The sequence below is a fragment of the Barbus barbus genome (genome assembly GCF_936440315.1).
Source record: "Barbus barbus genome assembly, chromosome: 2".
Classification (NCBI taxonomy): domain Eukaryota; kingdom Metazoa; phylum Chordata; class Actinopteri; order Cypriniformes; family Cyprinidae; genus Barbus; species Barbus barbus.
In genome coordinates this window covers 33185457-33210977 of record NC_136730.1, presented here as the reverse complement: position 1 = coordinate 33210977, position 25521 = coordinate 33185457, and the positions used below count along the sequence as shown (strand labels likewise).

At 37.0% G+C, this 25521-nt stretch overlaps 1 protein-coding gene across 1 annotated transcript; it reads right to left on the bottom strand.

Annotated features, from left to right (window-relative positions):
• Positions 1-25: 25 nt before the first annotated feature.
• LOC306880854 (RELT-like protein 1) lies at positions 26-25139 on the bottom strand. Its single transcript, XM_079434648.1, has 7 exons — positions 24771-25139; positions 15533-15721; positions 13053-13127; positions 11380-11431; positions 2862-3104; positions 1822-1957; positions 26-1399 (listed from the first exon to the last, which is right to left on the bottom strand). The coding sequence occupies exons 1-7, from the start codon at positions 24799-24801 to the stop codon at positions 1376-1378; spliced, it is 750 nt and encodes a 249-aa protein (XP_079290774.1). The 5' UTR covers positions 24802-25139; the 3' UTR covers positions 26-1375.
• Between the last annotated feature and the right edge of the window lie 382 nt (positions 25140-25521).

Genomic DNA, 25521 nt, shown 5'->3' with positions numbered 1-25521 from the left:
GTAAAGTAGCATCAGAACAAGTCCAATGTGTGTTTAATCTTTTTAATTGTATAAATTCTGGGTACAAAACTTTCAGTAAAATATAACAGTACATTCTAATTCATTTTCTTTAACTCTATATAATTCTTCCAATCCTTCTGTTTATACATCTTTTACATTTCTGGAAGGCTATGTGCAACATTTATTTAAGCCATTTGTTCCAGCACTTCAAGCTCATGTGCAATGAACTAGAAAGCTCACAGATATCTTGAGGTGTACCTTTATGGTGTCTGAGCAAAAAAAAAAAAAAAAAAAAAAAAAAAAAAGCTAAACAAAATCAGTGGCACAATATTAATAAAAGGCAAAATAAATTTTAAAAGGCAACTGTATATTTATTCGAAGGTTGTTTTTTTTTGGTTAAAATATGGAGAATGATTAAAAGTCCTATATTTCGGTCCTCTTTGCCAATGCTTGGGACTAAACCAAGGACACTTTTACTTGTTTTGAGGTACCATACAATGTTTTTCCCAAAAGTTAACAATAATATAAGTATAGTGAAGGATACAGTCTTATCTATGATATACGCCTGACATTATATTAATATATGAGCTATAGACTTGAGAGTTTGTGAACTCTGCGGACACATGCAAGCTTCATATAGCGAATCATGAAACTAGGAATGTTTAACATTTCTAAACCATTGAGTGTTTGACAGACTGGCGAATTGATCGCAGTGCTCTCAAACTTCCAGTCGGTTAAGGTGCACAAGGTTGATCAATTGATCTATTAAACATGCAATTTCACTGGTTTACAGAAAAACAGTCAAAACACAATTTAAGTCATAAAAAAAAAACAAAGGTGAAAAGGTGTATTTAGTGAAGAGATCAAGCCCAGTCCACTTAAAACGACAACAGGTTAAGAAAAACGTTACAGTCTAGATTGTAACCAGTGAGATATTTCATGGCTCTGTTTTTCCGTGTTTATCACAGCTTGCAATAAAAAAGGAAAAAAAAATTTGAACAAAACTTCCCACTTCCTGGAAGTAGCCTAAAGAGGTACATAGTGAAACCCTCGACCACGACGCCAGGTTGAATTAAACATTGACACGTTCATAGTCATTAACAAGCACAAATGAAGCCATCCGCCACTGCTAATGACAAGGATGTTTGAGAAAGGTGGGTTGGCATGGTGACATGTTAATATATATAAAATGGCTTCTGCTGCCTTTACACAACTGACATGTCACATGCCAAATAGGATCTTTTCCTCCTCCATTATCACATCTCTCTTCATAGTTTGATGCATTTCCCTCTCTTGCGTCCTATTTGGAAGTGTGATTTCCAGATTCAAATCTTTTTAAAATGTCACCTGAGAAGCTGCTGGAACTCTACAGATGTCATTTTGCACTGTCTCCTTTCTCCTAAACACAAACCACACACAAAACAAGAATAAAAACACCACTTGATTGCTTAAGCTGCGTTAAGAATAGTGCGGTCAAACAATTAATCGCATCCAAAATAAAAGTTTTTGTTTACATACAATGTGTGCGCGTGTGCTGTGTATATTTATAAAAAGACACACACATACAGCATATATTTTGAAAATATTTACATGTATTTGTGTGTATACATTTATATTCATATAAATTATATCATAAATATATTTAATATATAAACGTAACATTTTTCTTAAATATACACATGCATGTGTGTATTTATATATACATAAATATACAGTACACACATATATTATGTAAACAAAAACTTTCATTTTGGATGCGATTAATCGTTTGACAGCACTAATTAGGAAAAAAAAAAACATTTCCACACTAAAGCCACTCACCTGTGAATTTGGGCCTGTGCTGCATTCAGGGGGGTCAGCGTTAGCAGGTGAAGGGGGGACACTACCATTGGGCTCAGTGATCAACAACGTCCTCCTATCCCGAGCCGATTTGGGGTCACACTTTGTCACCCGGAATCTAGAGAAAGAAAGAGAAATGTAACAAGAGCACAAAGCTCAGACTTAATATCCATATTCAGTATCAATACTTAATCACAACATTCTTTTCATACCAATGATTGGGAAGGATTTTTTTAAACAAGAAAAGACTGTATACAATTTGTTTAACTCCACATAGTTTAACTACCTTTTAAGTTACAGCCCCATGAAATTCGATATTTTCTCTTGATTGTGTTTTATGATTTAATGAAAACTTATCAAAAAATAGTATCTGATGAAATGAATTCATACAACTTAATGTAATCAGTCATTTAAAACGCAGGCCTAATCAACTGAAAATAGAGCATTTTTTTTTTGTGGTAAACAAAACTAGATAAAACTAAATAGTCCACTTTTGATATTGTACTAACTATAAGTAACTTTGCAACTACATGTCAATTAAATCTCACTAATTTGCAACTACATGTTAAAAACTCTCAGAATATTAGTAGACTGTTAGGTTAGGTTAGGTTAGGTTAGGTTAGGTTAGGAGAATGAGTTGATGACCTTGCAAAGTTACTTGCAAAGAGTCAGTAGAATGTCTGTTGGGTGACCATAAAAATAAAGTGTAAAATAAAGCATATTAAGCAGATATTCTGCTAATACATTAATAAATGGTAGTTCATATGTAGTTAAAGTTAGTAGAAAGTCAAAAGTAGACCATCAAAATACTTTTTTTTTTTTTATTATTATTTTAATTTTATTTGTGTTTTGTATGATGCTGCACAACAACTTCAATGCTGCATCATTTAAAATGTGTATGATAAACCTTGGTTGTATTTTACAGTTTAAAATAAATGATATATAAAATAAAATGTTTACAATACATTGTATTATTTTTGTTGTTGTTTTCATTACTTTGAAACGTACTTCGCAACACATACCTGCCTACAGACAGCACTGTGACTTCTGTGTGACTGCGTCTGTCCAGTTTCTTGCTGGATGAGCGTCTCATCAGAGGCCATTTTTTCTGGTTGCAGCGGTTGCAGATGTTCTTATGTCCTCCCATCCCTCCGATGGTGTGCAGGTGGTTGCAGGTGTGTTTGGCTGCCCTGGGCGGCAACCCTGGCAGTGCAGGGCTCTCTGGGCTGGAGGGTGTGTTTGGAGAGGTGGGCATCACAGGGCTACTGTAGGAAATTGAGCAGAAAAATATCAGCTTAACAGCATGAAATACCCAGATGACCTAGTTACATTTGCCAAAATTTGGTATATACAACAGAGAACACTGCACTGGGTTCTGTGGCCCACAATATGTTTGACTTGACCTGCTCTAAGCATACTAATTTGTTAGATAACCCAAAAAAGAAAACTCCGTCATTAATTACTCACTCTCATGTCATGCCAAACCCGTAAGACCTTTGTTCAGCTTTGGAACACAAATAAAGCTATTTTTGATGAAATCCGAGAGTTTTCCAACACTCTATAGACAGCAACTGGCCCAGAAAGGTAGTAAGGACATTGTTAAAACAGTCCATGTCACATCAGTGGTTCAACTTTTTGTGCGCAAATAAAACAAATACAACACCTTTATTCAAACTTTTTTTCTCTCCCGTGTCAAACTTTAGTAAGCAGCATCACAATCAGTAAGTTTGATAAATTCTGTGAATGTCTATTTAAGTGAATAGATCAAAACTTGAACACCAACTCCCTGAAAACACTGTATATCTGAAAAAAAGCTTCACCTTTCACAGATACTATATTTTAGCTGAAATACAGCACAATTGGAGCAGTTACTTCAAAAGACACACCAACTCTCTCCCCTGCTGCTTTATCTGTCTTCTCTCTTCTCCCTCTATTTATTTTGTCCTTCCACTCTCCCAACTACAAAAATAAAAATAAAGAGGGAAATGCAGCGGTCTTCTCTTATCTGTCTTCATTACACTGCAGGATGTTGTTCTGCTCTGTGTGCATATGCACGTGTGCCTCACTTGAGAAGCAGAGTAAGAGCAGGACAGAGATACTTCAATTGCCACCTGCAAGAGGAACTATGAGGAACATAAGAGCAAGAGACACACACTACATAAGAAGTGTATTCAGTATGTTTGGCAATGGAGCTAAAATGTGAAATCAGTTAGTTTGATCATTTACTGTATAAATATTAAATTAGAAATGTATTGTCACTTCAAAGCAAGGTTCTGCTGGCTGACATGTTCTCATTAGCCCCTGCTGGTAGATGTCATAACTACACCTTCTAGCTGCCAGTGTTGAGTTAACTACAAATTAACGACATGTCACTAGCGGAACAATTTTTCAGTATCTTGACAGCAGTAAGGCTACTTTTAAAATATTGTAGCTTTTTCAGTAGCAAGCTATTTTTCAAGTAGCAGTGTAGTGACACAAAAAGCTACATATCTATGCTTAGAATATGAATGAATTGCCCAACTGGCAAAAAAATGTTATTTTCAATGAATGTGTTGACGTCAAGCAGATACAGCAATTAAAGGCAGAAAACAAAAAGAATGCTGCTCTGGATAAAATAGCTTTTTCAACACTGCTAGCTGCCAAAATCATCTTTCTCCACTTTCTATCTTTTATAAATAGTTAAGTATTCTGACGAAATAAATTTTGCAAGCATGTAAATTGACATAAATTGCGAACTCCACCCCTCCACTCATAAGCCCCACCACAGACCCATCTCCCCATGGATGCCCTGTGCGCTCAGTAAGCGTCTATAGAATGGACAGCACAACATCTCTGCAATACACCCAATCACCCTTCATTCTGAGCACCACTCCTAATTTTCCTCTACATCCCTTGAGTTCCTAGTCTCTCCATCCGAAGCTCCTTTCGTCACCGCATCTGATTGCTCTAAACCCTTCACCTTCCCTATGCTCCTCTTCTCTTCTTTTCAGTCTCTCTATTTTGGGCTCAGTCTTGTGTTCAAGACCGTAGGAATCAAATTCAATCTGCTGCTTATACACTGTTTCAAGCAGAGTGACCTCATTGTTCAACCCAAATCTGCTATTCACATGAATGCTCAGACCAACTGAAAAACACACACCACACACACACACGTGAAAAGAGGACATCTGGGGAAAAGGAAGGATTAAAGGAATTCCCCAAAATGAGAATTCTGTAAAGGTTTACTCATATTCCTGTTGTGCCAAACCCATATGACTTGGTTTAAACAGCTCGTTTGCATTTTTATACAGATATCAGTAGAATCCCAGTGTAAAGAACAAGTGGATAGTTTATTTATAAAGGCATCCCGGATTGTGTCGGAGGATTGTCCGGAGCATTTGGTTTTGTAAACGAGGCACAGTGTCATGGAGAGTTCACAAAGAAACATTTGTTGAAAGATGAAGCAGAACTAGATCTGACTGCAGCTGCATCACAAACCGTAAGTAAATGATTTCATAATGCTTTGTCTGGAAATGACTCACAATAGCGAGGGGCCATTGATGGAGTTTCCTATACAATGACGTTAGCCAATCATAACAGTGGCTGATTCCTGACAAGCCTTAAAGGGGTCATCGGATGCCCATTTTCCACAAATTGATATGATTATTTAAGGTCTTAATGAAAAGTCTGTAGCATAGTTTGGTTAAAATTTCTCAATGGTAGTGTAAAAAAAAAAAAACCACCTTTTTAGACCCGCCAAAAACAGCTCTTGTCAGAGCATGCCGTTTTGTAGCATTTTCCTTTAAATGTTAATGAGCTCTGCTGACCCCGCCCCTCTCTTCCGAGCCGCTCTCTGAGGGACTGTTTACTTTAGCCGCATTCATCGTGAAACTTGTTAATTAGCACATATTAGGAAAGGTGATTTGCAAAGATTCATTAAAAACCCTGATACTCACTTCTTCTGTAGGTGAAGCTGGATCACGAAAGATTTGCGCTAACAGAGACACATTTAGGCAGATAGCGATTGGCGCATTCCCTTCAAAACGAAAGTAATGTTAATCCCCTGCGTCTTCAGCGGCTCAGATGTAGGGAGTAAATGACGACTGCTATATTCATTATTACATCCAATAACAAAACACCTCAAATCGCTTAATCTGAGACATCTTGTCTTCAAGCTCACTGGAAGATTATCAGATTATATTAACATCTTTAACAGTTCAGAAGTTTTAAAATACACATTTAGAACCACTTTTAAGACAATTTTATGGTCCTTTTGAATTCTAGGCGAAGCTTGAAAGCAACCACTACATTTGTCTCCTTTTTTTGTTCCACTGCAGAAATAAAACCACAAGTTTGGAATGACATAAGAGTGAGTAAATGACAGAAGAATTATTTTAATCTAGTAACTGATGTGCAAGACTTTGAATTGCATAAGATGAATAAAACGGAGTTAAAATATAACATTTCAGGATGAAGAAACATTCACTCAAGTATTTTGAAATTTTACAGGAATACGGTGTAGTATAGCTGATATATAGTATATGAGCAAAGAGTTACAAAAAAGTCAAGATCCCTTGAAAATATTAAAAAGGATCTTAATCTTGAAGTCATAGCATTTTTAGCAGATAATTAACTGTCACCTTCTATAAACTCATGATGCTGATAACAGCACAATAACATATATACACACACACACACACACACACACACACCTCTATCTTAAGGTGAGACCAATACTCCACCCTATGGCAAGCAGTTTTAACATTTAAAACTTTATGGATTTATGGATAGTCAAAAAAATTTCGGATATTCACAATTGTAATTACAGATAACTATATTGCAATTATGACTCGTCATAATTGGAATTAAGATATCTACAATGCGTTTATGACTAGTCATAATCTTCCATTGAAAAATATTTTCAGATATCTTCAAATGAGTTTTGACTAGTCGTAATTCCAATTCAAGATATCTTTAAATATGATTTGCCTAGTCAAAATACAATTAGAGATCTCTTTAATTCAACATTTTTAAAGATATTCAAAATATATTTGTAGATATCTGCAATTCATTTATGACTAGTCAAAACTCATTTAAAGATATCTGCAATTTAATTATCTGCATTAACCTTTGTGACTAGGCGAAATGTAGATATCTGGAATTAGCAATTTGACTAGTCAAAATTCCTTTCTATATATCTAAAATGTGCATGCAAATACACCTTTGCTGAGCCCCGCCTTAAACATTTTATTTAACCAATCCTAGCTTGGAAACGGTTGTCATCCGCCATTTTGTCTAAGATTTGTATAATAAAGATCCTGCATCTTTGGGTGATTTTAAACTGTTTTATACAGAAGTAATTCAAAAGTATGGAAATAAAAATGTTGCTGGAGCATGTGTAAAAGTGGTAGGCTACACAGAGAGGACTTAAATAGGCTTTTGTCCTGTTTTATATCAATGTTGAGATGTGTGTGCTGTGGATTAAATTGTGTTAGCCTTACAAACGAACATGTATAAGCCTCATGCCAGCCGTTGCAACATTTGATATAATGTTAAAAGAAACGGAGTGTCTATTTACATTAAACGCAAATAGCCGGCCTTGTTGGCTGAGGCCATTTACAATATCCACCTACCAACGTGCGATTCAGATACTCAATGAAAAACGACACAGTGTTAAATATCGGTTGTAACATCAGTGGAGTAGGGATTAAAGTGCACGCTTTTTTGACGCGATTGACCTGGGTTCAAATCTACCTTTACAGAGCTTTTTTTTACTCCCTTTTCAAATCTCATATCGTTTATTTTCAAAAAGGAAATAAAGTTTAAATTAAATATTGGGTAGGGTTAGAGTAGGTGTAGGGAAGGCTTTATTGTCCAAATAAGCTGACATCCATTTAAAAATTGGAATTAAAATGATAATTTACACTCAATATTATGATTTTAATTTTATAAAATAATTTTATAATAATTTTAATTTTATAATTTTTCCTGAAGCGCCTCCGAACAAAGACCAGCAGACTCAGGAACAGCTTTTTCCCTACAGCGGTCACCCTACTGAACTCTGCCCGATGATACCCCATCACACACCACTACAAACTCTTCACCCCTCCCCATCACTAAATCGGTTTAAAAAAATTAAATAAAAATCCATCTACAAACTGAGTACTATGTACTGACATTTTTATTTTCTATGCACTTTCAGTGTTCATTGCACGAGTGTTTATATTTCTTAATGTATATCTTATTCATATCCATTTGTAATTATGTTCATAGTTTTTGCTCATAGTGTACATACATTTACTGCATAATCCATCTGTATAGTATGTTCATATCACCCATCTGTATATCATACTGATAGCATTTAAACATTTGTAAATTATGTCCATAGTACTGCCTTATCTGTATATTTCTGTACATATGTAACATTGTAGGCACTGTATATCCTGTACCTCTGCTTATTGCACTTCTGGTTAGATACTAACTGCATTTCGTTGCCTTGTACCTTACATGTGCAATGACAAAGTTGAATCTAATCAATACTTTGTGTACTGTTCTATAACGTACTGCAATACTGAGGTGCAGATAATTGCCACTATTTCAAATTAGTATAAATAGCAGAAAATCTTGCTATTTTAACAGTGTAAATAGAATCTATAGCTAGTTGCACTTAGTGTAAATAGCATCTATCGCTAAGAAAATGTTAACTGAACTTTATTTGCACTGAACAAAGCAGAATATCATCATCATGGATCCCTTGCTAATACAATACAATACTCCCACCTTGTGGGCTATTTCCTATGGAAGCTCGTTTCTGCCACTAAATAAAGAAATAATTAATAAAGAAATAAATAGCAACTATTTATCTCACAATTATAAAATGTATAACTTGCATCGTTTATATCTCACAATTCTGAGAAAAATTTAGAGTGAATGGTAAGATAAAAAGCTGCAAGTTACCTTTATTTTTCATTCCATGGTGGAAACAAGCTTGCCATAACGACACAAGTGAACCTGAATTCATACACAACGTAATGTAACCTACTAATAAAAGTCAATGTCAGTTAAACTTTCATTAAATTGTAATTTTTAAAATCAGCCTTTTTTGACTGCATCTGATTATGAGGCATTGTTCTTGTCCGTCCTGCATTTATTTGTACTATTTTTCATGTGTTTTTTTTTAGTTTTTTTAATTCCATTGTTTTTCATGTCTAAATATATAATAAATAAATTCAGATGAGCAGTTTGCGGTTTTCTGCCTTTATTGAACATTACACTGCATTTGGTCCGTTCTGTAGCGAAGCAAGCTGCCATATTGACAAGTGAACCTGAATTCATACACAACGTAACGCAACCTACTTATAAATGTTATCAATGACAAATAAACTTTTATTAAATTGTAATCTTTTTTCAAAATCAGCCTTCACCTTTTTTGGCTGCATCCGATTATATATCCGAATATCCAAAATTATATTTACGGATAGTCAAAACAAAGTTTTAAATGTTAAAACGGCTTGCCATACCACCCAGACTCATATTCCATGACTTCTCTGTATATGTGGTTTTGAAAGTCTCCCTGGATCGCAGCAGTGTCAGTGATTGATGGTTCTGTGCTTCATGGTGATTTCCCCCTCGATGTGTCATATGAAACAGACAGAACCACCTTTATGCCTTTAACGCTACTCTGCCCTCTTGTGCTGCTGCCGTTATTTGAGAAGTGACAGCGCCATCTTGTGTGAGGGATGGGGCACTGATTCACAAAACAGCTATTCAGGTTTATAAGCTAGCTAACAAAACATTCATGTTTGTTCTAGAAGTATGCTAATGCGTTTTTCAAAATGTCTTTATATAAAGTGAGGAAAAATCTTTATATAATACAGGTACATCTCAAAAAATTTGAATATCATGAAAAAGGTCAATATTTTTGTCACTCATTTTCATTACACAGAGTGAAATATTTCAAGCCTTTATTTCTTGAAATTGATGATTATGGCTTACAGATAATGAAAACACAAAATTCAGTGTCTCAGAAAATTAGAATATTACATAAGATCGATAAAAAAAAGGATATTTTAAACAAATGTCAGGCTTCTGGAAAGTATGTTCATTTCTATGCACTCAATACTTGGTTGGGCCTCTTTTGCTTTAATTACTGCATCAATTCGGTGTGGCATGGAGGCAATCAGCCTGTGGCACTGCTCAGGTGTAATGGAAGCCCAGGTTGCTTTGATAGCGGCCTTCAGGTCATCTGCATTGTTGGGTCTGGTGTCACTCATCTTCCTCTTGACATTACCCCATAGATTCTCTATGGGGTTCAGGTCAGGCGAGTTTGCTGGCCAAACAAGCACAGTAACACCATGGTCATTGAACCAGCTTTTGGTACCTTTGGCAGTGTGGGCAGGAGCCAAGTCCTGCTGGAAAATGAAATCAGCATCTCCATAAAGCTTGTCAGCAGAAGGAAGCATGAAGTGCTCTAAAATTTCCTGGTAGATGGCTGCATTGACCGTGGACTTCAGAAAACACAGTGGACCAACACCAGCAGATGACATGGCAGCCCAAATCATCACTGACTGTGGAAACTTCGCACTGGACTTCAAGCAACATGGATTATGTGCCTCTCCACTCTTCCTCCAGACTCTGGGAACCTTGATTTCCAAATGAAATACAAAATTTACTTTCATCTGAAAAGAGGACTTTGGACCACTGAGCAACAGTCCAGGTCTTTTTCTCCACAGCCCAGGTAAGATGCTTCTAATGATGTCTCTGGTTCAGAAGTGGCTTGGTAGCCCTTTTCCTGAAGACGTCTGAGCGTGGTGACTCTTGATGCACTGACTCCAGCTTCAGTTCACTCCTTGTGAAGCTCTCACAAGTGTTTGAATCAGCTTTGCTTGACAGTATTCTCAAGCTTGCGGTCATCCCTGTTGCTTGTGCACCTTTTCCTACCCAAATTCTTCCTTCCAGTCAACTTTTCATTTAATATGTTTTGATACAGCACTCTGTAAACAGCCAGACCTTTCAGTAAAGACCCTCTGTGACTTACCCTCTTTGTGGAGGGCGTCAATGTTCATCTTCTGGATCATTGCCAAGTCAGTCTTCCCCATTCTTGTGGTTTCAAAGAACAAGAGACACCCGGAATTTATACTGTAGTGATGGTCATTATTGAAACTCAAATGTAAATATTCAAATATTTTGAGATTTTGACTTTCACGAGCTGTAAGCTCTAATCATCAAAATTAAAACAAACAAAACTTTTGAAATGTTTTACTTTACATGTAATGAATCTAAAATATATGAAAGTTTCACTTTTTGAAATGTTACAAGAAAAAGTGAACTTTTTCACGATATTCTAATTTTTTGAGATGTACCTATAGCTTTCATCTCTTTACATAAAGTGAGGATCCAATAGGCCGCTAGTGAAAATACCTCTACTTAGCTTTTTGTTGAGAATTCATATTGAATTACTAACATAATAGTGCATTTAAATGAATCTGTTAGTTTGCCAGTTCAGGACATCAGATTACAGATAGCACGAAAAAAAAACAAGAAATATAAACAAGGTCTTACCCCTCCGATTCTATACTGTCCTGAACCATGGCTTTGAGTGCATCGGAGTTGGCTGGTGAAAAAAAAAAAAAAAAAGAGAGTTCATTAAATTACTTCTTAAATTAGCACAGAGAAGAGTGCAGTCTCAGATGCAGAACCATTAAGCAAACTGAAGTCTTCAGACTAATGAAAACAGCTGATGTAACTACTGCTGCAGCACATACTCACAAGTGGACAGAGGTGTAATTTCAGGCCACCATTTAGTTTCATTATGCAATGGCATCAGGGTAGCTTCAATTTGAAATGCCTTCAAAAAGGCAGCCAACTTTAAAATGTTAATATTTTCACACAGTGGTACAAGAATTGCACAACCACTGGTAATGAAAGTGACTAACACTTCACAAAACTTTCAGTTCCTTCCATTTACACAGAAGAACATCTTATCAATTTTAAGAAGCTGACTGCTACGTAACTTCTTATTAAACACATCCACTAGATATGCAGCAGTAATGTGTTGGTAGTCATGCACCATGACCAAGCAGTGGACATGCTGTTGCAACATGAAAGATGCCACAAATATATAAAGACATAAGCAATAATATCACTCTCTGTTTACAGCTTGTCATACTCATGGGGAAGAAAGAGTTTAAAATGCTGTTGATCAGATGGTGTTACCATGGAGTGACTATGAATGTTTTTCTAAACTGGTTCAAACAGACCAAAAGCATAGTTCTGCTTTTTTATAATCTCTATTTTTCATTTTCAGCTCAGTTTTCCCAGGTACAACTGAACTTCTTGTACACTTTAAACGTGTTAAGATTCAACGTTACGCATGGACTTTACAGCCTGAACCAGCCAACATCTACAGGTGCCAACAAGAAATCACCAAGATGATTTTTCATTAATATTGAGAAAAATAATTTCTTACTTATGTTTAATTTTTCAAAACTGATCAAACATTGTTCATTTCTAAGAGTAGGTTAGGGACATCACTAGACCCTTTTTTACTAATACACAAGCCCCAGTGAAACGCCGCTGTGCAATCATGTTTTGTGTTTCTATCAGCAGTCTAGAATCAGAACTAGTGACTATATGAATTCGTACAGATCCAAGCAATCAAATGGATTTGAAAAAAGGTCTGAAATATTTTGTGATTCAGTTTAAATTATTCAGACTGCTTACTCACACTAATTGTCTGCAGCAGTTTCTCACACTGTGATATTTACAGTACCTACAATCCAAAACTCACAAATGTCTTCAATCGTTCACATGGCAGCGTTGAAGCAGCCGCATATGCAATAAAGATGCAAATACAGGACACTTTCTGAAAGAAGGCTAGAAACGCTCCTGATGCACTTTAGGTAGATTCTGTGGTCACTCAAAGCAGCGGAATATGTCTGAATAAACCTGGGGACAGTCTGTAACTAATATAAGAACATGTTGTCTGGTGTGACCTCATGATGATTCACTGCTCTGAGGTCAGCTGAGGAATGTTCATGCTCCGTCACAATCAATTCTGCATTAAAATCAATGTGACTGACTGGTTCCACACCTCATATTTCCCTCAGTAAATAAAAATAAAAACAGACATGTCATCAGTTCTGAGAGGGTCTTTCAAACTGCTCATATGACTTTTTAGTGTAATAGTATATAATGTATAAACTCATCTTTATCCACACATTCATTCAGCTTACCTTCATTTTTCATGATGTAGTGAACAATTTGGCCCACCGTGTCAGTGTTGCCTTCACTGAAGGTGTCATTCAGATCTGACAGAGAGAGAAAGAGAGGGTTGTATTAAAAATGGAAGAGCTATGGAATATTGGTCAACTTGTCTTTGTTATAAAAACTAAATAATTAAGTGAGAATGGAATTGAAAGTGACATCCGTTTTGAAAAACAAACTAAAAATCCCCACAGTTTAGAGTTGTGTGTCATACAAGCAGAACCAAAGCAGAAATGAAGCACAAAACGTCCAGAAAAGTGTGCAAGTTTAATAGCCTTTGTCTCAAACTATCGTCACTGTTATTAGTGTTTGCTATTTTATGACACTCAATACACAGGTGGTATAAAATATTATATTTGCTGACACAGTTGTACTAAAAAGGACTTGCTTATGATATCAGAAATCACTAACATTTACAATACTAACAATAAATATGGTCTGTGTTGACATCTGTGAAAGGTCTCATAAAGGCATCTGGAGATGGAAGTTATTTTCTGAAAATCTTCAGCTCAGAGGGGGCCGCTTACAGAAAACACACACACCACCCATGTTCTTCCTGAAGCCATGGACCCCTGCAGGAAAGGACAGACTTCCTATGTTGGATTTGCTCTCACAGCTAGGGATCAGACTGTAGGTCAGGACTCAGGAGTAATATAAAGTTTAAGACTGCTAATTTCTTTTTCTTTAGTTAGTTCATTTATTGCATGTATTAATCTACAACTAAATAATTTCCATACACTGTCAAAATGCAAACAGTCTGGGTTTACCAACAATAAACCAGAGATTACTTATATTTACAGAAATTGACTCAGGCATAGTGTTTTTATTGTTAACTAGGCTTACATATAAAATAAAATAAGCTCAAACTGAAGTACTAGATTATTCAAATTAAAACTGAAATAAAGCTATACAGAATTAAAAAAAAAATAAAAATGACAAAAGCAGATTCAATTACCAAAAATACAATTAACTCAAAATAATAATAAATATAAGAAAACAGACTAGTACTAAAATAGCACTGCTCAAGCAGATGGCCTTGTGTAAATAAATGAATTTGAATATTGAGGGAATGTATAGAGTGCGCTCAGTCACATGCAATGGGATATGGGTGGATCCAATTTGTCCGATTTGAAGACAAACAAAAAGAGGAGTGAAAGAAAGAGAGGTAGGGTTGTGCCAGGTTAAACAAGTCCACACACGCACTTAAGTTGCCTAGAATTCAGGCAATGCCACGTGAACAATCCTAGAAAAGCATGAAATCTAACATATAGGCTTGCATTTTTTTTTTTAAATGACATGGTAGATTCTTTAGCTTAAATGAGGATAAGATGCTAAGAAGAGAGAGACAGTTTCCTGGAGCTAAAATGCTCCTAGACACAAACATAGCAGCAGTACACCTAAAAACAAATATACGGTTTTAAATGACGCAAAGACAAAAATAGTTACAAACAGCAATGCGTAAGCAAGGCGAACACTGAGAACAATACAATTTGCTCTGCTGTGGCCAGCCCAGTTCTTAACCACAAGGCGTATCAAGTTGAATTCATCTTCCTATAGCTGATAAAACTGTAACTTTATTCTTTAGCACATGTGATGCGTCTTTGGCAGAGCCATATATGCTAGAGCCAACTCCCAAAACACTGATAGGAAGGATGATGAAGAAACATGACTCAGTGGAGTATAATGTATTGTCTGTTCTCCAATCTAAAAATGATGATACTAAAACTGATTATGTAAATACTCAAGATACAATCACAGACGTGTAAAAATAACCAGAAGATGAGCAGCTTTAATGAGATAAAATAAGACAAGCATGATAGCGACGCGAGTATGTTAGAAGAGACGTTTCTGCATTTCTGACATTTCTTCACTTCTCTTCCTAAAGAATGTTTGAAAACAAGAAAAACAAAACTGCTTCTAAGTGGGCTGAATATAAATCTCGGCTTAAATCCACCATCCCACAAGCACTTGAAACACCATGGAATGAGGTCACGCATCCACTTTTAACCTTTGGTGGTCCTTCAACTGATTGCTAAGAGGAAAGTGCTTTAAAAATATTTACTTAAGTCTTTATTTTCATTTTAATCTTTTTTGACCATTTCCATATACAAACCATTAAACTTCAGCAAACACTGAAGAACCAATTAATAACAAATAAATAGCTCCTGCTCCAATGGTCATTTTAAGATCCTTATCAGATTTCACAATATCCTTCCCGAAATGGTATGGTCCATAAAAACTTTTTTTAATAAAAAAAAAATAAATAAATAAATAAATAAATAAATAAATGTGTGTGTGTGTGTATATAAAATATATATATATCTCTCTCTCACAGGACTTGCATGATGAATGCCATTTGTCAGAGGAAGTTTGACCTTCTTCAGTCGTTTCAAGAGACATGGTCAATATATGCAGTCTAATGTTAACCAAATTTCAGCAAAACACTCACCTCCTTTTTCTGGATCCTTCACTTCATCGTCCACTTTCTCCAGCTCCTCATCTTCCTCTGCCTCCGTTGTACAGCGGTAGCCCTTCCTCTTCAGGATGTGGCAGATAAGGACTCCCAGAAGCCCCAGCAGGAAGAAGAAAGGCACCAGAACAAAGGCAATATACTCTGGGTTCCCATCAACCTCGCCATCTAAAGAGAGAAGACAGTCAACACAAAAAAGTTCTAAACGTTACAAACTGATCATAGAGGGGTAAAGTACTTGAGTAAATGTAACTAATTATTGTACTTAAGTATCTTTTTGGGTACTTTGTAGCTGTACTGAGTATCAAAGTTATTAGCAACTTTTACGCTCTACTTCACTACATTTTTAAATGAGTGTTGCAGTTACACATGACATTTTGCATGGCACCTAGCTTTTCTGCAGCAGTTTATTTATGCTACAAAAGATGTGATATTGCCAACTACAGGGCACTGAATGTACTATACCCTATGCAAACTAGTCAACAAGGTTACTTTACGTGAATGTGAGTTTCTTAGCCAGTAGTTGTGAATCACAGGTGTTTAATAAATGAGATGAGGACATGACTGCAGCTGCCAACGAGGCCTAAACCAGCACATCCAGTGATAAGACTTTGACTTTTTAATTTTACTTAACATTGTTTTATTTATCCGTTACACTGAAGAGACCTTTTTGAAGGATATTGTTTTTGCAATTTTGAGGTGTTCAGTTTTATTTTGGTTTCAGAAATCTCCTCACAAATTAGCTCGCTCTTGTTTTTGTTGCGATTTCTATGCCTGGTCTTGGACTTTAATGTCACTTCCTGTCTCCCGTGGTGCTTGTAGTCAGTTTGTATCTTATCTTGTTCAGCTTGTTAGCCTCCTGTATATACAGGCCTAGTGTTTCTTTAGTTCTTTGCGAGTTGTTGAATGTAATGGTTGCCTGTTTGCCCATTATTCTGTTCTTTGTTTCCTGGTTTTTGGCTTATTGTTTGTTCTAGCTTCTCCATGAAATATCTGCACACAGATCCTTGCCTCAACCTGTTTCCTCAGCTATTCCACAACATTACAGTTTTTGACTGGCATGTCTCTTTGACTTGTGCATCTTTGAGCCTATATTTAGTACAAGTAAAAATACTTAAGTACTGTTAAAATCAGATACTCTAATACTTTTACTCAAGAGGTTTTGGAATTGGTGACTTGTATTGGAGTAATTTTCACTGTAAGGTATCTGTACTTTTACTCAAGTATGGTTTTCAGCTACTCTTTACAGCTCTGGCTGATTAACACCTGACTAAAACACTTCTAGGGCTTTGTTTTTATACCTGTTAGACTTTAGTATACTCCTTACAAATTAACTTATATCAGCTATACACATTTTAAAATGTACATACATACATACTTTCTTTGCTCTGGAAAAATTGACCAAAACTGACTGATGACTCATCTTGAATCTTGTAGTTCACAGCAGGTTTGTCTTTATCGGTTTATTTATAGGTTATTGATAAAAATCAATTCTTCTACAGAGAAAATTAACAGCATTTTTACAGTTGTTACAAAAGGGAAAATCCATTTGATAAGGAACACAGAGTTTGTCAAGTTATTGGAATGTTGAAGTAAATGTTATGCATACACCACTGCTAAAAAACCTAGATGAACTAGTCAACCTTACTAATCGACAATTTAGGAAAGGGAAGGGTAAAGGGAAGTGGTGTGTGGCCAAGTATGGTGACCCATACTCTGAATTTGTGCTGTGCATTTAACCCATCCAAGCATACACACAGTAGTGAACATACCGGGTTCACTACTGTGTGTACTGTGAGCAGTGGGCAGCCGATGCTGCGGCGCCCGGGGAGCAAGAGTCTCACCTCAGTCGTGGTATTGAGGGTGGAGAGTGTGTTGGTTATTCACTGCCCCACCTACAATCCCTGCCGGACCAGAGACTCAAACCCACGACCTTCGGGTTACAAGTTCAACTCTCTCTCCATTAGGCCAGGACTGCCTAGTTGATATATCTTTAGATTAACTCGTACCTTAATTGAGTTAATATACTTTGAAACTTTAGCCACAGAAGAGGGCTAAAAGCAGAGTTAGCAATATTCAATAAGTGCTGAGAGCTAGGGTCTGCACAGACAGAGAAACGCATTACACAGCTCAAAATGAGACAGGCCAAGTGTTTAGTCAGTCAGATACATAGAGAATGACCGAAAGGGCAAGACTGAGTGAAAGCGACGGCTGCGGAGGGAAAGAATGACCTCGGAGAACAGCACAGAGGACAGACACTGGCATGGTACCCTGCAGTGAATGACTCAGGGGACGCAGTAATCCCTGTAAATTTCCACTGTACAGTTACAGTCATCGCTCTCTATATCTTTCCCTCTTAACCCTTCATGTACTACATCAGTAATGGTACTTTGATATATTCAATAACACTAAATCATGTACCAAGGTATTTACATGTTTCTCCAGGGTTCTTAAATAAAAGACCACAAAATTACTATGAAACCATGTGGGAAAAACACAGGATACCCTAGGCTAGCAATCATATATAAACACTCTGGCTACCACCAACATTACACTAACATCATATCAAATTTCTTCCCAGAATTCCTGTCACAAAAGATCACATCAGCTTCTGAAACTAGCAAAGATGTAGGCAGCGTCTGGGGAAAATTGTGTTTGTTTCTCTCTCAGAAGTTGAGTGGAGTATCAGTAGTAAAAGGCTGAAATGTCTTCATTGATCCCACTCAAAAATTCCTTTACCTTCTCAAAACAATTCCCTCAGTTTCTGAGGATCCGTGAACAGATTCTCTAACTTTCACTTTATACATTCATAAACGCAAAAAAAAAAAAAAAATTATAATATTAATACACACCTCACCTGTCTTTCACAAAACAAACTCTTATCTGTAAAATAGAACATCATATGGAGAACTGTTTAAACATGTCTTGTGTTCTCAAGAGGTCAAAGGGTTATCCAGTCTGTGAACAAACTGTATTAGGCGTTCCTGCTCATTCTCTGAGCTCTGGTACTGAACTCTGACCCCCAACAAGTTATACACCAAGCACACACACACACACACACACACAATGCAGACAAAGAGCCAATTGTGATGTCTGTTACTGCATGTCTTCATATCACATGCACTGATGCTTTGACTTGCTCTATTAACAGAATTTTACAGAACACAAAAGCCCAGAATACAGTGTACTAAGGAAGGGACGTACACTGTATTCGACTAAATGATTTGAGCCTGTGTCTTATGAAGGCGTCAATAAAATATCATCTAAATTCCACCATTACAACTGCATAGACTGGGTGGAGCTGTGGATATACTTCTCATATCCACAGGTGATGAGAAGTGTGCTTTCAGGCTTAAGTGTGGCAATATCATGATTCTAAACAGTACATTCGGTTCTTATTACAGTTGCGCAACCCAACGGATGATGATCTACGTTAAAAGTAAAAAGAAAATGCAAAGCACTACTAGAACCTCAGTTCCTTATCGGACTCAAATGTGTCTCCCTGTGCCGGAGAGCACATTTCCTCCACAGCAGACCCTGTTTTTAACAGGAACGACACAAAAGGAACGACATTGTTGGAATTGCTTTCAGAACCAAGTTTTCCTGTTGAAGAATGAGAATACGTAACAGCCAACCAGAATCCACCCAACTATAAAGAACTCGAACATTTAAAGCGGTAGACCTTACTGAAGTGCACGCTTATAATAAATCAAAAGTTATTGTGGGTTTGAGTGGATGCTATTTTTTTTTTTATTATTTTTGAATAACATGAACTGATAAAGATTTGATAGCCTTTATATTTACAGAGCTAAAACGTTAAATCAAACGTCTTGTGTAAACTTTGTTTAAACTACTTGATTCATATGGATTTGTTTCACATTGTCCTGCTTAACTTTCTTAAGCACCAAAGTTTAGGTTCTGTGGAATTTCAGTGGAAGGACAGAAATCTCTCCGGAGTCATTAACAATATCTTCTTTTGTGTTTCAAAGAGGAATGAAAATCTTATAAGTTTGTAACAACATAAGGGGTGAGTAATTGATGACAGTTTTGGGTGAACTAACCCTTTAAATTCCATTTTCATTTTCAAATAACTGAATTTTTGTTATACACACAACAAAATTACCATCTCTTTACTAAGGTCTAGTAAGTCTACACAGATAATAATATAGTGAGTTTGGGTGCGTAGAAGTGACCAACCATCTTGCTGAATTGGCTTGACGCCAGAGTAGTTCTAAATAGACAGGATAATTAGCAAGACAGGGATCTGACGTAACTCGCATACGCATGAACAATAAACACTTCTAGCTACATAGTACAGTTACTGCCCGCTTCTGCAACCAGGCCTAACAGCCAAATGAAAGAGAATCTCAGTTATCTTGGGTTACAACAAGTGCAGTCATAAAAATGGACTGATTTACTCAGTGGAACTAAATGACAGCATTAACTAAATGGATGTTGTTCAGTTTAAGTTCGAGTAATCTGTGCAATGTGTGGGCAGGCATTCCAGCTAAACAATTCTCCTTTTCCATTCCGCTTGCTGAACAAAACACTAAAAGGTCACGCAAGACATGATGACATCTAAACAAACAGCTAAATGACATTCAGGCAGAGTATACCTTAAGTAAAGACAGATTTCAGACTGGTAGTTTCCAATTAGACATCCAAAGAGCTTGTTTCTACCCATGTGACTGTTGTTTATCTGTAACATATTAATACAGGGATGCTGTCCTTTCAGACAACAGATGCTGCTTGTGACGCTCCAGTCATAATGTGTGGTGAGAAATTTGATAAGGTTTCTATTGTACTTGATCCAAACATCTTTGGAAAAAAAAAAAAAAAAAAAAAAAAAAAAAAAAACCACTGCTTACCACACTCCTGGCTCTAGTATAATCTGGCTCTAGTCATTTATATCAGCAATCAGAATGCAAGTTAGAACAATGTTGACAACACATGCTTTAGGATACTGTGTGCATTAACAAAGAGCTCTGAAAGACCTCTTTAATATCACGATTGAAGAACTATAGGTAACTATAGGTTACCCTCGAACGCAAATGAGCCAATGGCAGTTGAGTATCAGTTGCACGGGGACCGGAACTCAGACATCTTTAGGTTTCAGCACCATAGAGAAACATTGAAATCTTCGGATCTTCCATCGGTTTGATAGGGTTTGCTTCAAAAATGGAAAAACGATGTGCCTTGGGTACTTGTAACACTGATTCCAGGAGAGGATGGGCAATGGAATTTATTTTATTCCATTTCCTAAATCCAACCAAAACAGAGCAAAATGTCCCTAAGCATTCAACTCCAAACCCAATGAAGATGAAAATGTTAATTTTCTGGTTCTCATTAAATTACAATTGTCATCTGCTCAAGGCAATCACAACATTAAAGTCATCTTGTGCTTCAGCAAGGTATATCTGGCTAAAACTAGCTAATGTTAAAGTTAGTGAGTACATGCTAACGTACAAACCTAAATAGCGAACTGTTCACGTCATGTACAGTGTAGGTCAAAATCACATAATAAACGATCCAAAACATCTTGTGACAAGGTTTTCACACTGAAAGCTGTCATTGTAAGATAGTAAGCAACTCTGTTTGTCCGAGTGATCGACAGTAACTGGGGGGGGGGGGGGGGGGGGGGTTCGCTTACCAATAGGTCAATTGTATTACCAGATAGATTAAATGACATTTTTTGCTTTCCTGGAGAAAAACGACACTATGATTCTGCAAAAAAATATCCACCAATCAAAGAATCAAAACAAGCAAATCATACCACAAAAAAGGAGGGAGGACTGTGAAGGACTGGATAAGGAGAGTAAATGTTGAAGTAAAGCGTTATATGACATGTTTTTTACCAAAGGGAAAAACCTGCTTGTGTTTAATGTTATGTTTGACATTTGAAAGAGCTTCTGTAATGCTGAAGTTTTTGTAGTTACCATTGTACTGAAAAGTAGACCACATTAAGGAAAACACTACATTGAAGCTACAGGCAAAGATTTTGCTGATGCCAGTGCAAGTAACATCTTACTTGCTCATTAATATACATGCTAAATACATTACATTGATCATGTGCTATTTTTGCTATGGATTTAACCTGAAAAAGTAAATTGGTTCCAGGCCCACAAATAGGCAAGGCAAGTTTATTTATATAGCACATTTCATACACAATGGTAATGTTGAAGAAAAAATGAAGTAAAATAATCATAAAAAGAATAAATATAAGACCAGAAATAAAAAAAAATAAAAAATAAAATTTAAAATGAATTTAAAACAGTTAGGAATAAAAACTATTATACATAAAATACAATGCAGTCAGTTCGGACGTAGCCCAGTGCTCATTCAACAAATGCACAGCTAAACGGATTAGTTTTGAGTCAGGATTTAAATGTGGCTAATGTTTTAGCACATCTGATCTCTTCTGGAAGCTGGTTCCAACTGCGGGCGGCATAATAGCTAAAAGCGGACTCCCCTTGTTTTGTGTGAACCCTTGGTATTTCTAACTGACTCTGTACTAATGATCTGAGTGGTCTATTAGGTTTATATTCAGTGAGCATATCTGCAATGTACTTAGGTCCTAGGCCATTGAGTGATTTATAAACGAGTAAAAGTACTTTAAAATCAATCCTAAATGTAAGTGGAAGCCAGTGTAAGGACCTGAGGACTGGTGTGATATGCTCAGATTTTCTGATTCTAGTCAGACTTGATTTTTATTTGTTTGACCCCTAGAGTCCAGGGGCCTCATGTATAAAACTCTCCGTAGATTTCATCCTAAAAGTGTATGTATGCACAAAAGCTCGATTTTGCTTACGCACAAAAGTTTTCAGATTTATAAATGCATACACCAGAACCTGTGCAAAAATCCCTTTATAAATCCCAGTCAGGGGAAGATTGTGCGTACATGCATCTACACCCCGACTCCTCCCAGAAATCACAATATATGGAGCTTACAATGCCTAGTTTTACGATGCATAACCTCATCTGCATATCATTTCCTTGCATATTCCCATCCACGTGACACCATGTTTAACACCGTCAACGGTACAAGACCTTAAGGAAATATGAGATACGGACTAAATGCCATTTGTGCCACATTAATTTTTATTACCAAAATCATCCAATATGTTTTACAATAAATATAATCAAAATATCCATAAAAATGAGTTATCACATAAATAGCCTATTTTAAAATATAGTTGCCCTCATTCTTTTCCACTGGCCAAATAGTATTTCAATTGTTTTAAACAGTTCAAATCAAATTAAATTTATGCAGTTTTTCTGAAAAGGTGAACATCTTTTAGCTATTTTTAGTGGAAACCGATAAGCCTATTTATTGCAGTGTAAATGCACATGTCTGATTTGGCGCATCACTGACAAAGTATTTTAAAAAGGAAACACACAAATCTTACCCTTTTTTTCAAGCTGTATCCTTCAAATACAGTGGTATTTTTCATGTTGTGAATATGCCATGACACGCCATCAACACCTCTGTGCAGCTGCGGTTGTACAATAAGTTATCATCATTGGACCCATTTAAATCGGACAATGGACCGTTCGACCACCGAATTCAGCAGTGTCCGCCAGTATCTAAGTGTGCGTGCATTATTGATCATTGTTCTTGCTTAAAAAAAAAAAAACTCATGAGATGTGCAGTTTAGTTTAAATATGAATTATTATAGCATTCCTCACTGTCATTAAAACATTACATGCCACAGGAAAAGTGATCAAGCGTATCCACTGCAAATGTCTAAATTCAAATAATTTTGTTTTAACTCCTGCGTAATGACTTTATGCAGGCTAATTTCAGTGTTTGTCTCCATTAATCAGAGGGGCATATTTAATGTAAATGTGTATATTGAAACAAAAACAGTTTAAAATCTTTGGTTACTTCATTACTTCTCACTCCAGGAAAAGGCGTGCGTACGCACAGTCAAGAGCATCCATACGGTGCGCACATTTATGCCAAATTAATTTTTTATAAATCCAAATACGTGCGTGGAAAGCAGAGTACGCACATTTCTATGCCCATTTTGTGCATACATACCATTTATACATGAGGCCTCTGGTATGCATTCACCTTGAGAACTTCATCTTTGTTTCCAAATGCAATGGCTTTAGTTTTCTCCTTGTTTAACTGAAGAAAGTTCTGGCACATCCAACTGTTAATTTCATCAATGTATTGGCAGAGGGAGTCAATGGGGCTATAGTCATTTGGAGAGAAGGCTAGGTAAATCTGGGTATCATCAGCTTAGCTGTGATAGGCAATTTGGTTCTCTCTCATTATTTGACTTAATGGGAGCATATACAGGCTAAACAGGAGCGGTGCAAGGATTGAGCCTTGTGGGACTCCGCATGTCCTCTCCTATACTCACATAACCTCTTGCAAATTGTATTATTTTTATTTTAGAGTGTAGACGAACTGCCTGCCAAACATGCAGGGAGAGTAACGTTAGCTGGTAGGAACGCAGCTTCAAGGAATTGTTAAAAATCCCTATGGAAAAAGAAAAAAAACTTCGAGAACCAAGGCCATTGAGTGATACGGACTCAAAGCCTTCAGTAATCTCTATCGCTCCGCTCCACATATATACTCTGTTCCAGTCCAGCATTCAGTTTGGGTAGCTTGGTGACACGAGTTAGATGTTCTGGCTTCTTTTGAAACTATTTTCACTGGCAAAGAAGAAACATATGTACTAACTGGCCAAATGCAAGCCACTCCATATTAACAACTTTATATAAATAGGCTATAGCGTTCAAAGAACTGCTGTACTAAAGCAACGCTTGTGTGATACTATGCGTAAATAATTGTCTCATCTGTGTCAATCCATCATCGTTCAAATTAACTTACTTAAATGAAACAGAACTCAATCAAGTCTCCTGATGAATTAGCAACCCGAGCAATTCAATTTCTAAGCAATGTTGAGCTTTATAACTGATGAGTTCCAGAGTAATGTAGGAGTCAACGCATCTGTTCGCACGACCATGAACAAACACATTCCCAAATATCGATCCCCGGGCATACGGCATGCATTGGGTCTCAGGTCATCGGCCAACGACTTTATGATTGGCAAACCGCACCTTGCACAACCCCTGCATTCACCCAAGAGCGCCACAATGATATTATACAGGCAGGCGAGCATGGATACCTGGTTCTCATTTTGCCGGAGATGGTCTTCATCAATTAATTAGATGCCCTTGCACTTGTATGCGGGTATGTACTTACTTGTGTTGTTGGGCGTTGATTCGTTTCCCATCGGCCCAGCCGTGTGACCGTCGACCTTTGTCCACGGATGAATACGGACACGGTCAGGGTGGCCAGAGGCTCGTAAGCTTTGGACTCTGCTTACATTCACAGCTAACTTACTCGTGTTTCCTCATTCTTATCACTGCTATGAGGAACATCCCACTCTTAAAGTTGTAACCCAGTACCTCGCAGCGCTACACCACACGGTCAAGTGCGATTCGGATTCAAAAGCAGAAAAATCCTCAGGATAAAAAGCGTTTGTGAAGATACGTGTCTATACAAAAATTGTCCTGTATATGCATATGGTGTCAGTTTGCATACGTGCAGACAGTGCGCCTCCAGTCCTGCAAGGGGCGGCACGCTTCTACTTGTGGACAAAAAGCAAGAAACAGAGGAAGAGCGAAACCGGTAAAGTCTGGACAGCTTCTAACGTTAGTCCTAACCCAGGGCTGTCCAAACTCGGTCCTGGAGGGCCGGTGTCCTGCAGAGTTTAGCTCCAGCTTGCCTCAACACACATGGAAGTTTCTAGTATGCCTTAAGACCTTGATTAGCTGCTTCAGGTGTGTTTGATTAGGGTTGGAGCTAAACTCTGCAGGACACCGGCCCTCCAGGACCGAGTTTGGACAGCCCTGCCCTTCCCTTGTTGTACAGTGTGACAACAATTACACTAAATTGATGTGTGCATGCCCAGTAAGTTAGATGAATCTGTATGCCATCTAGCCTCTTCTTG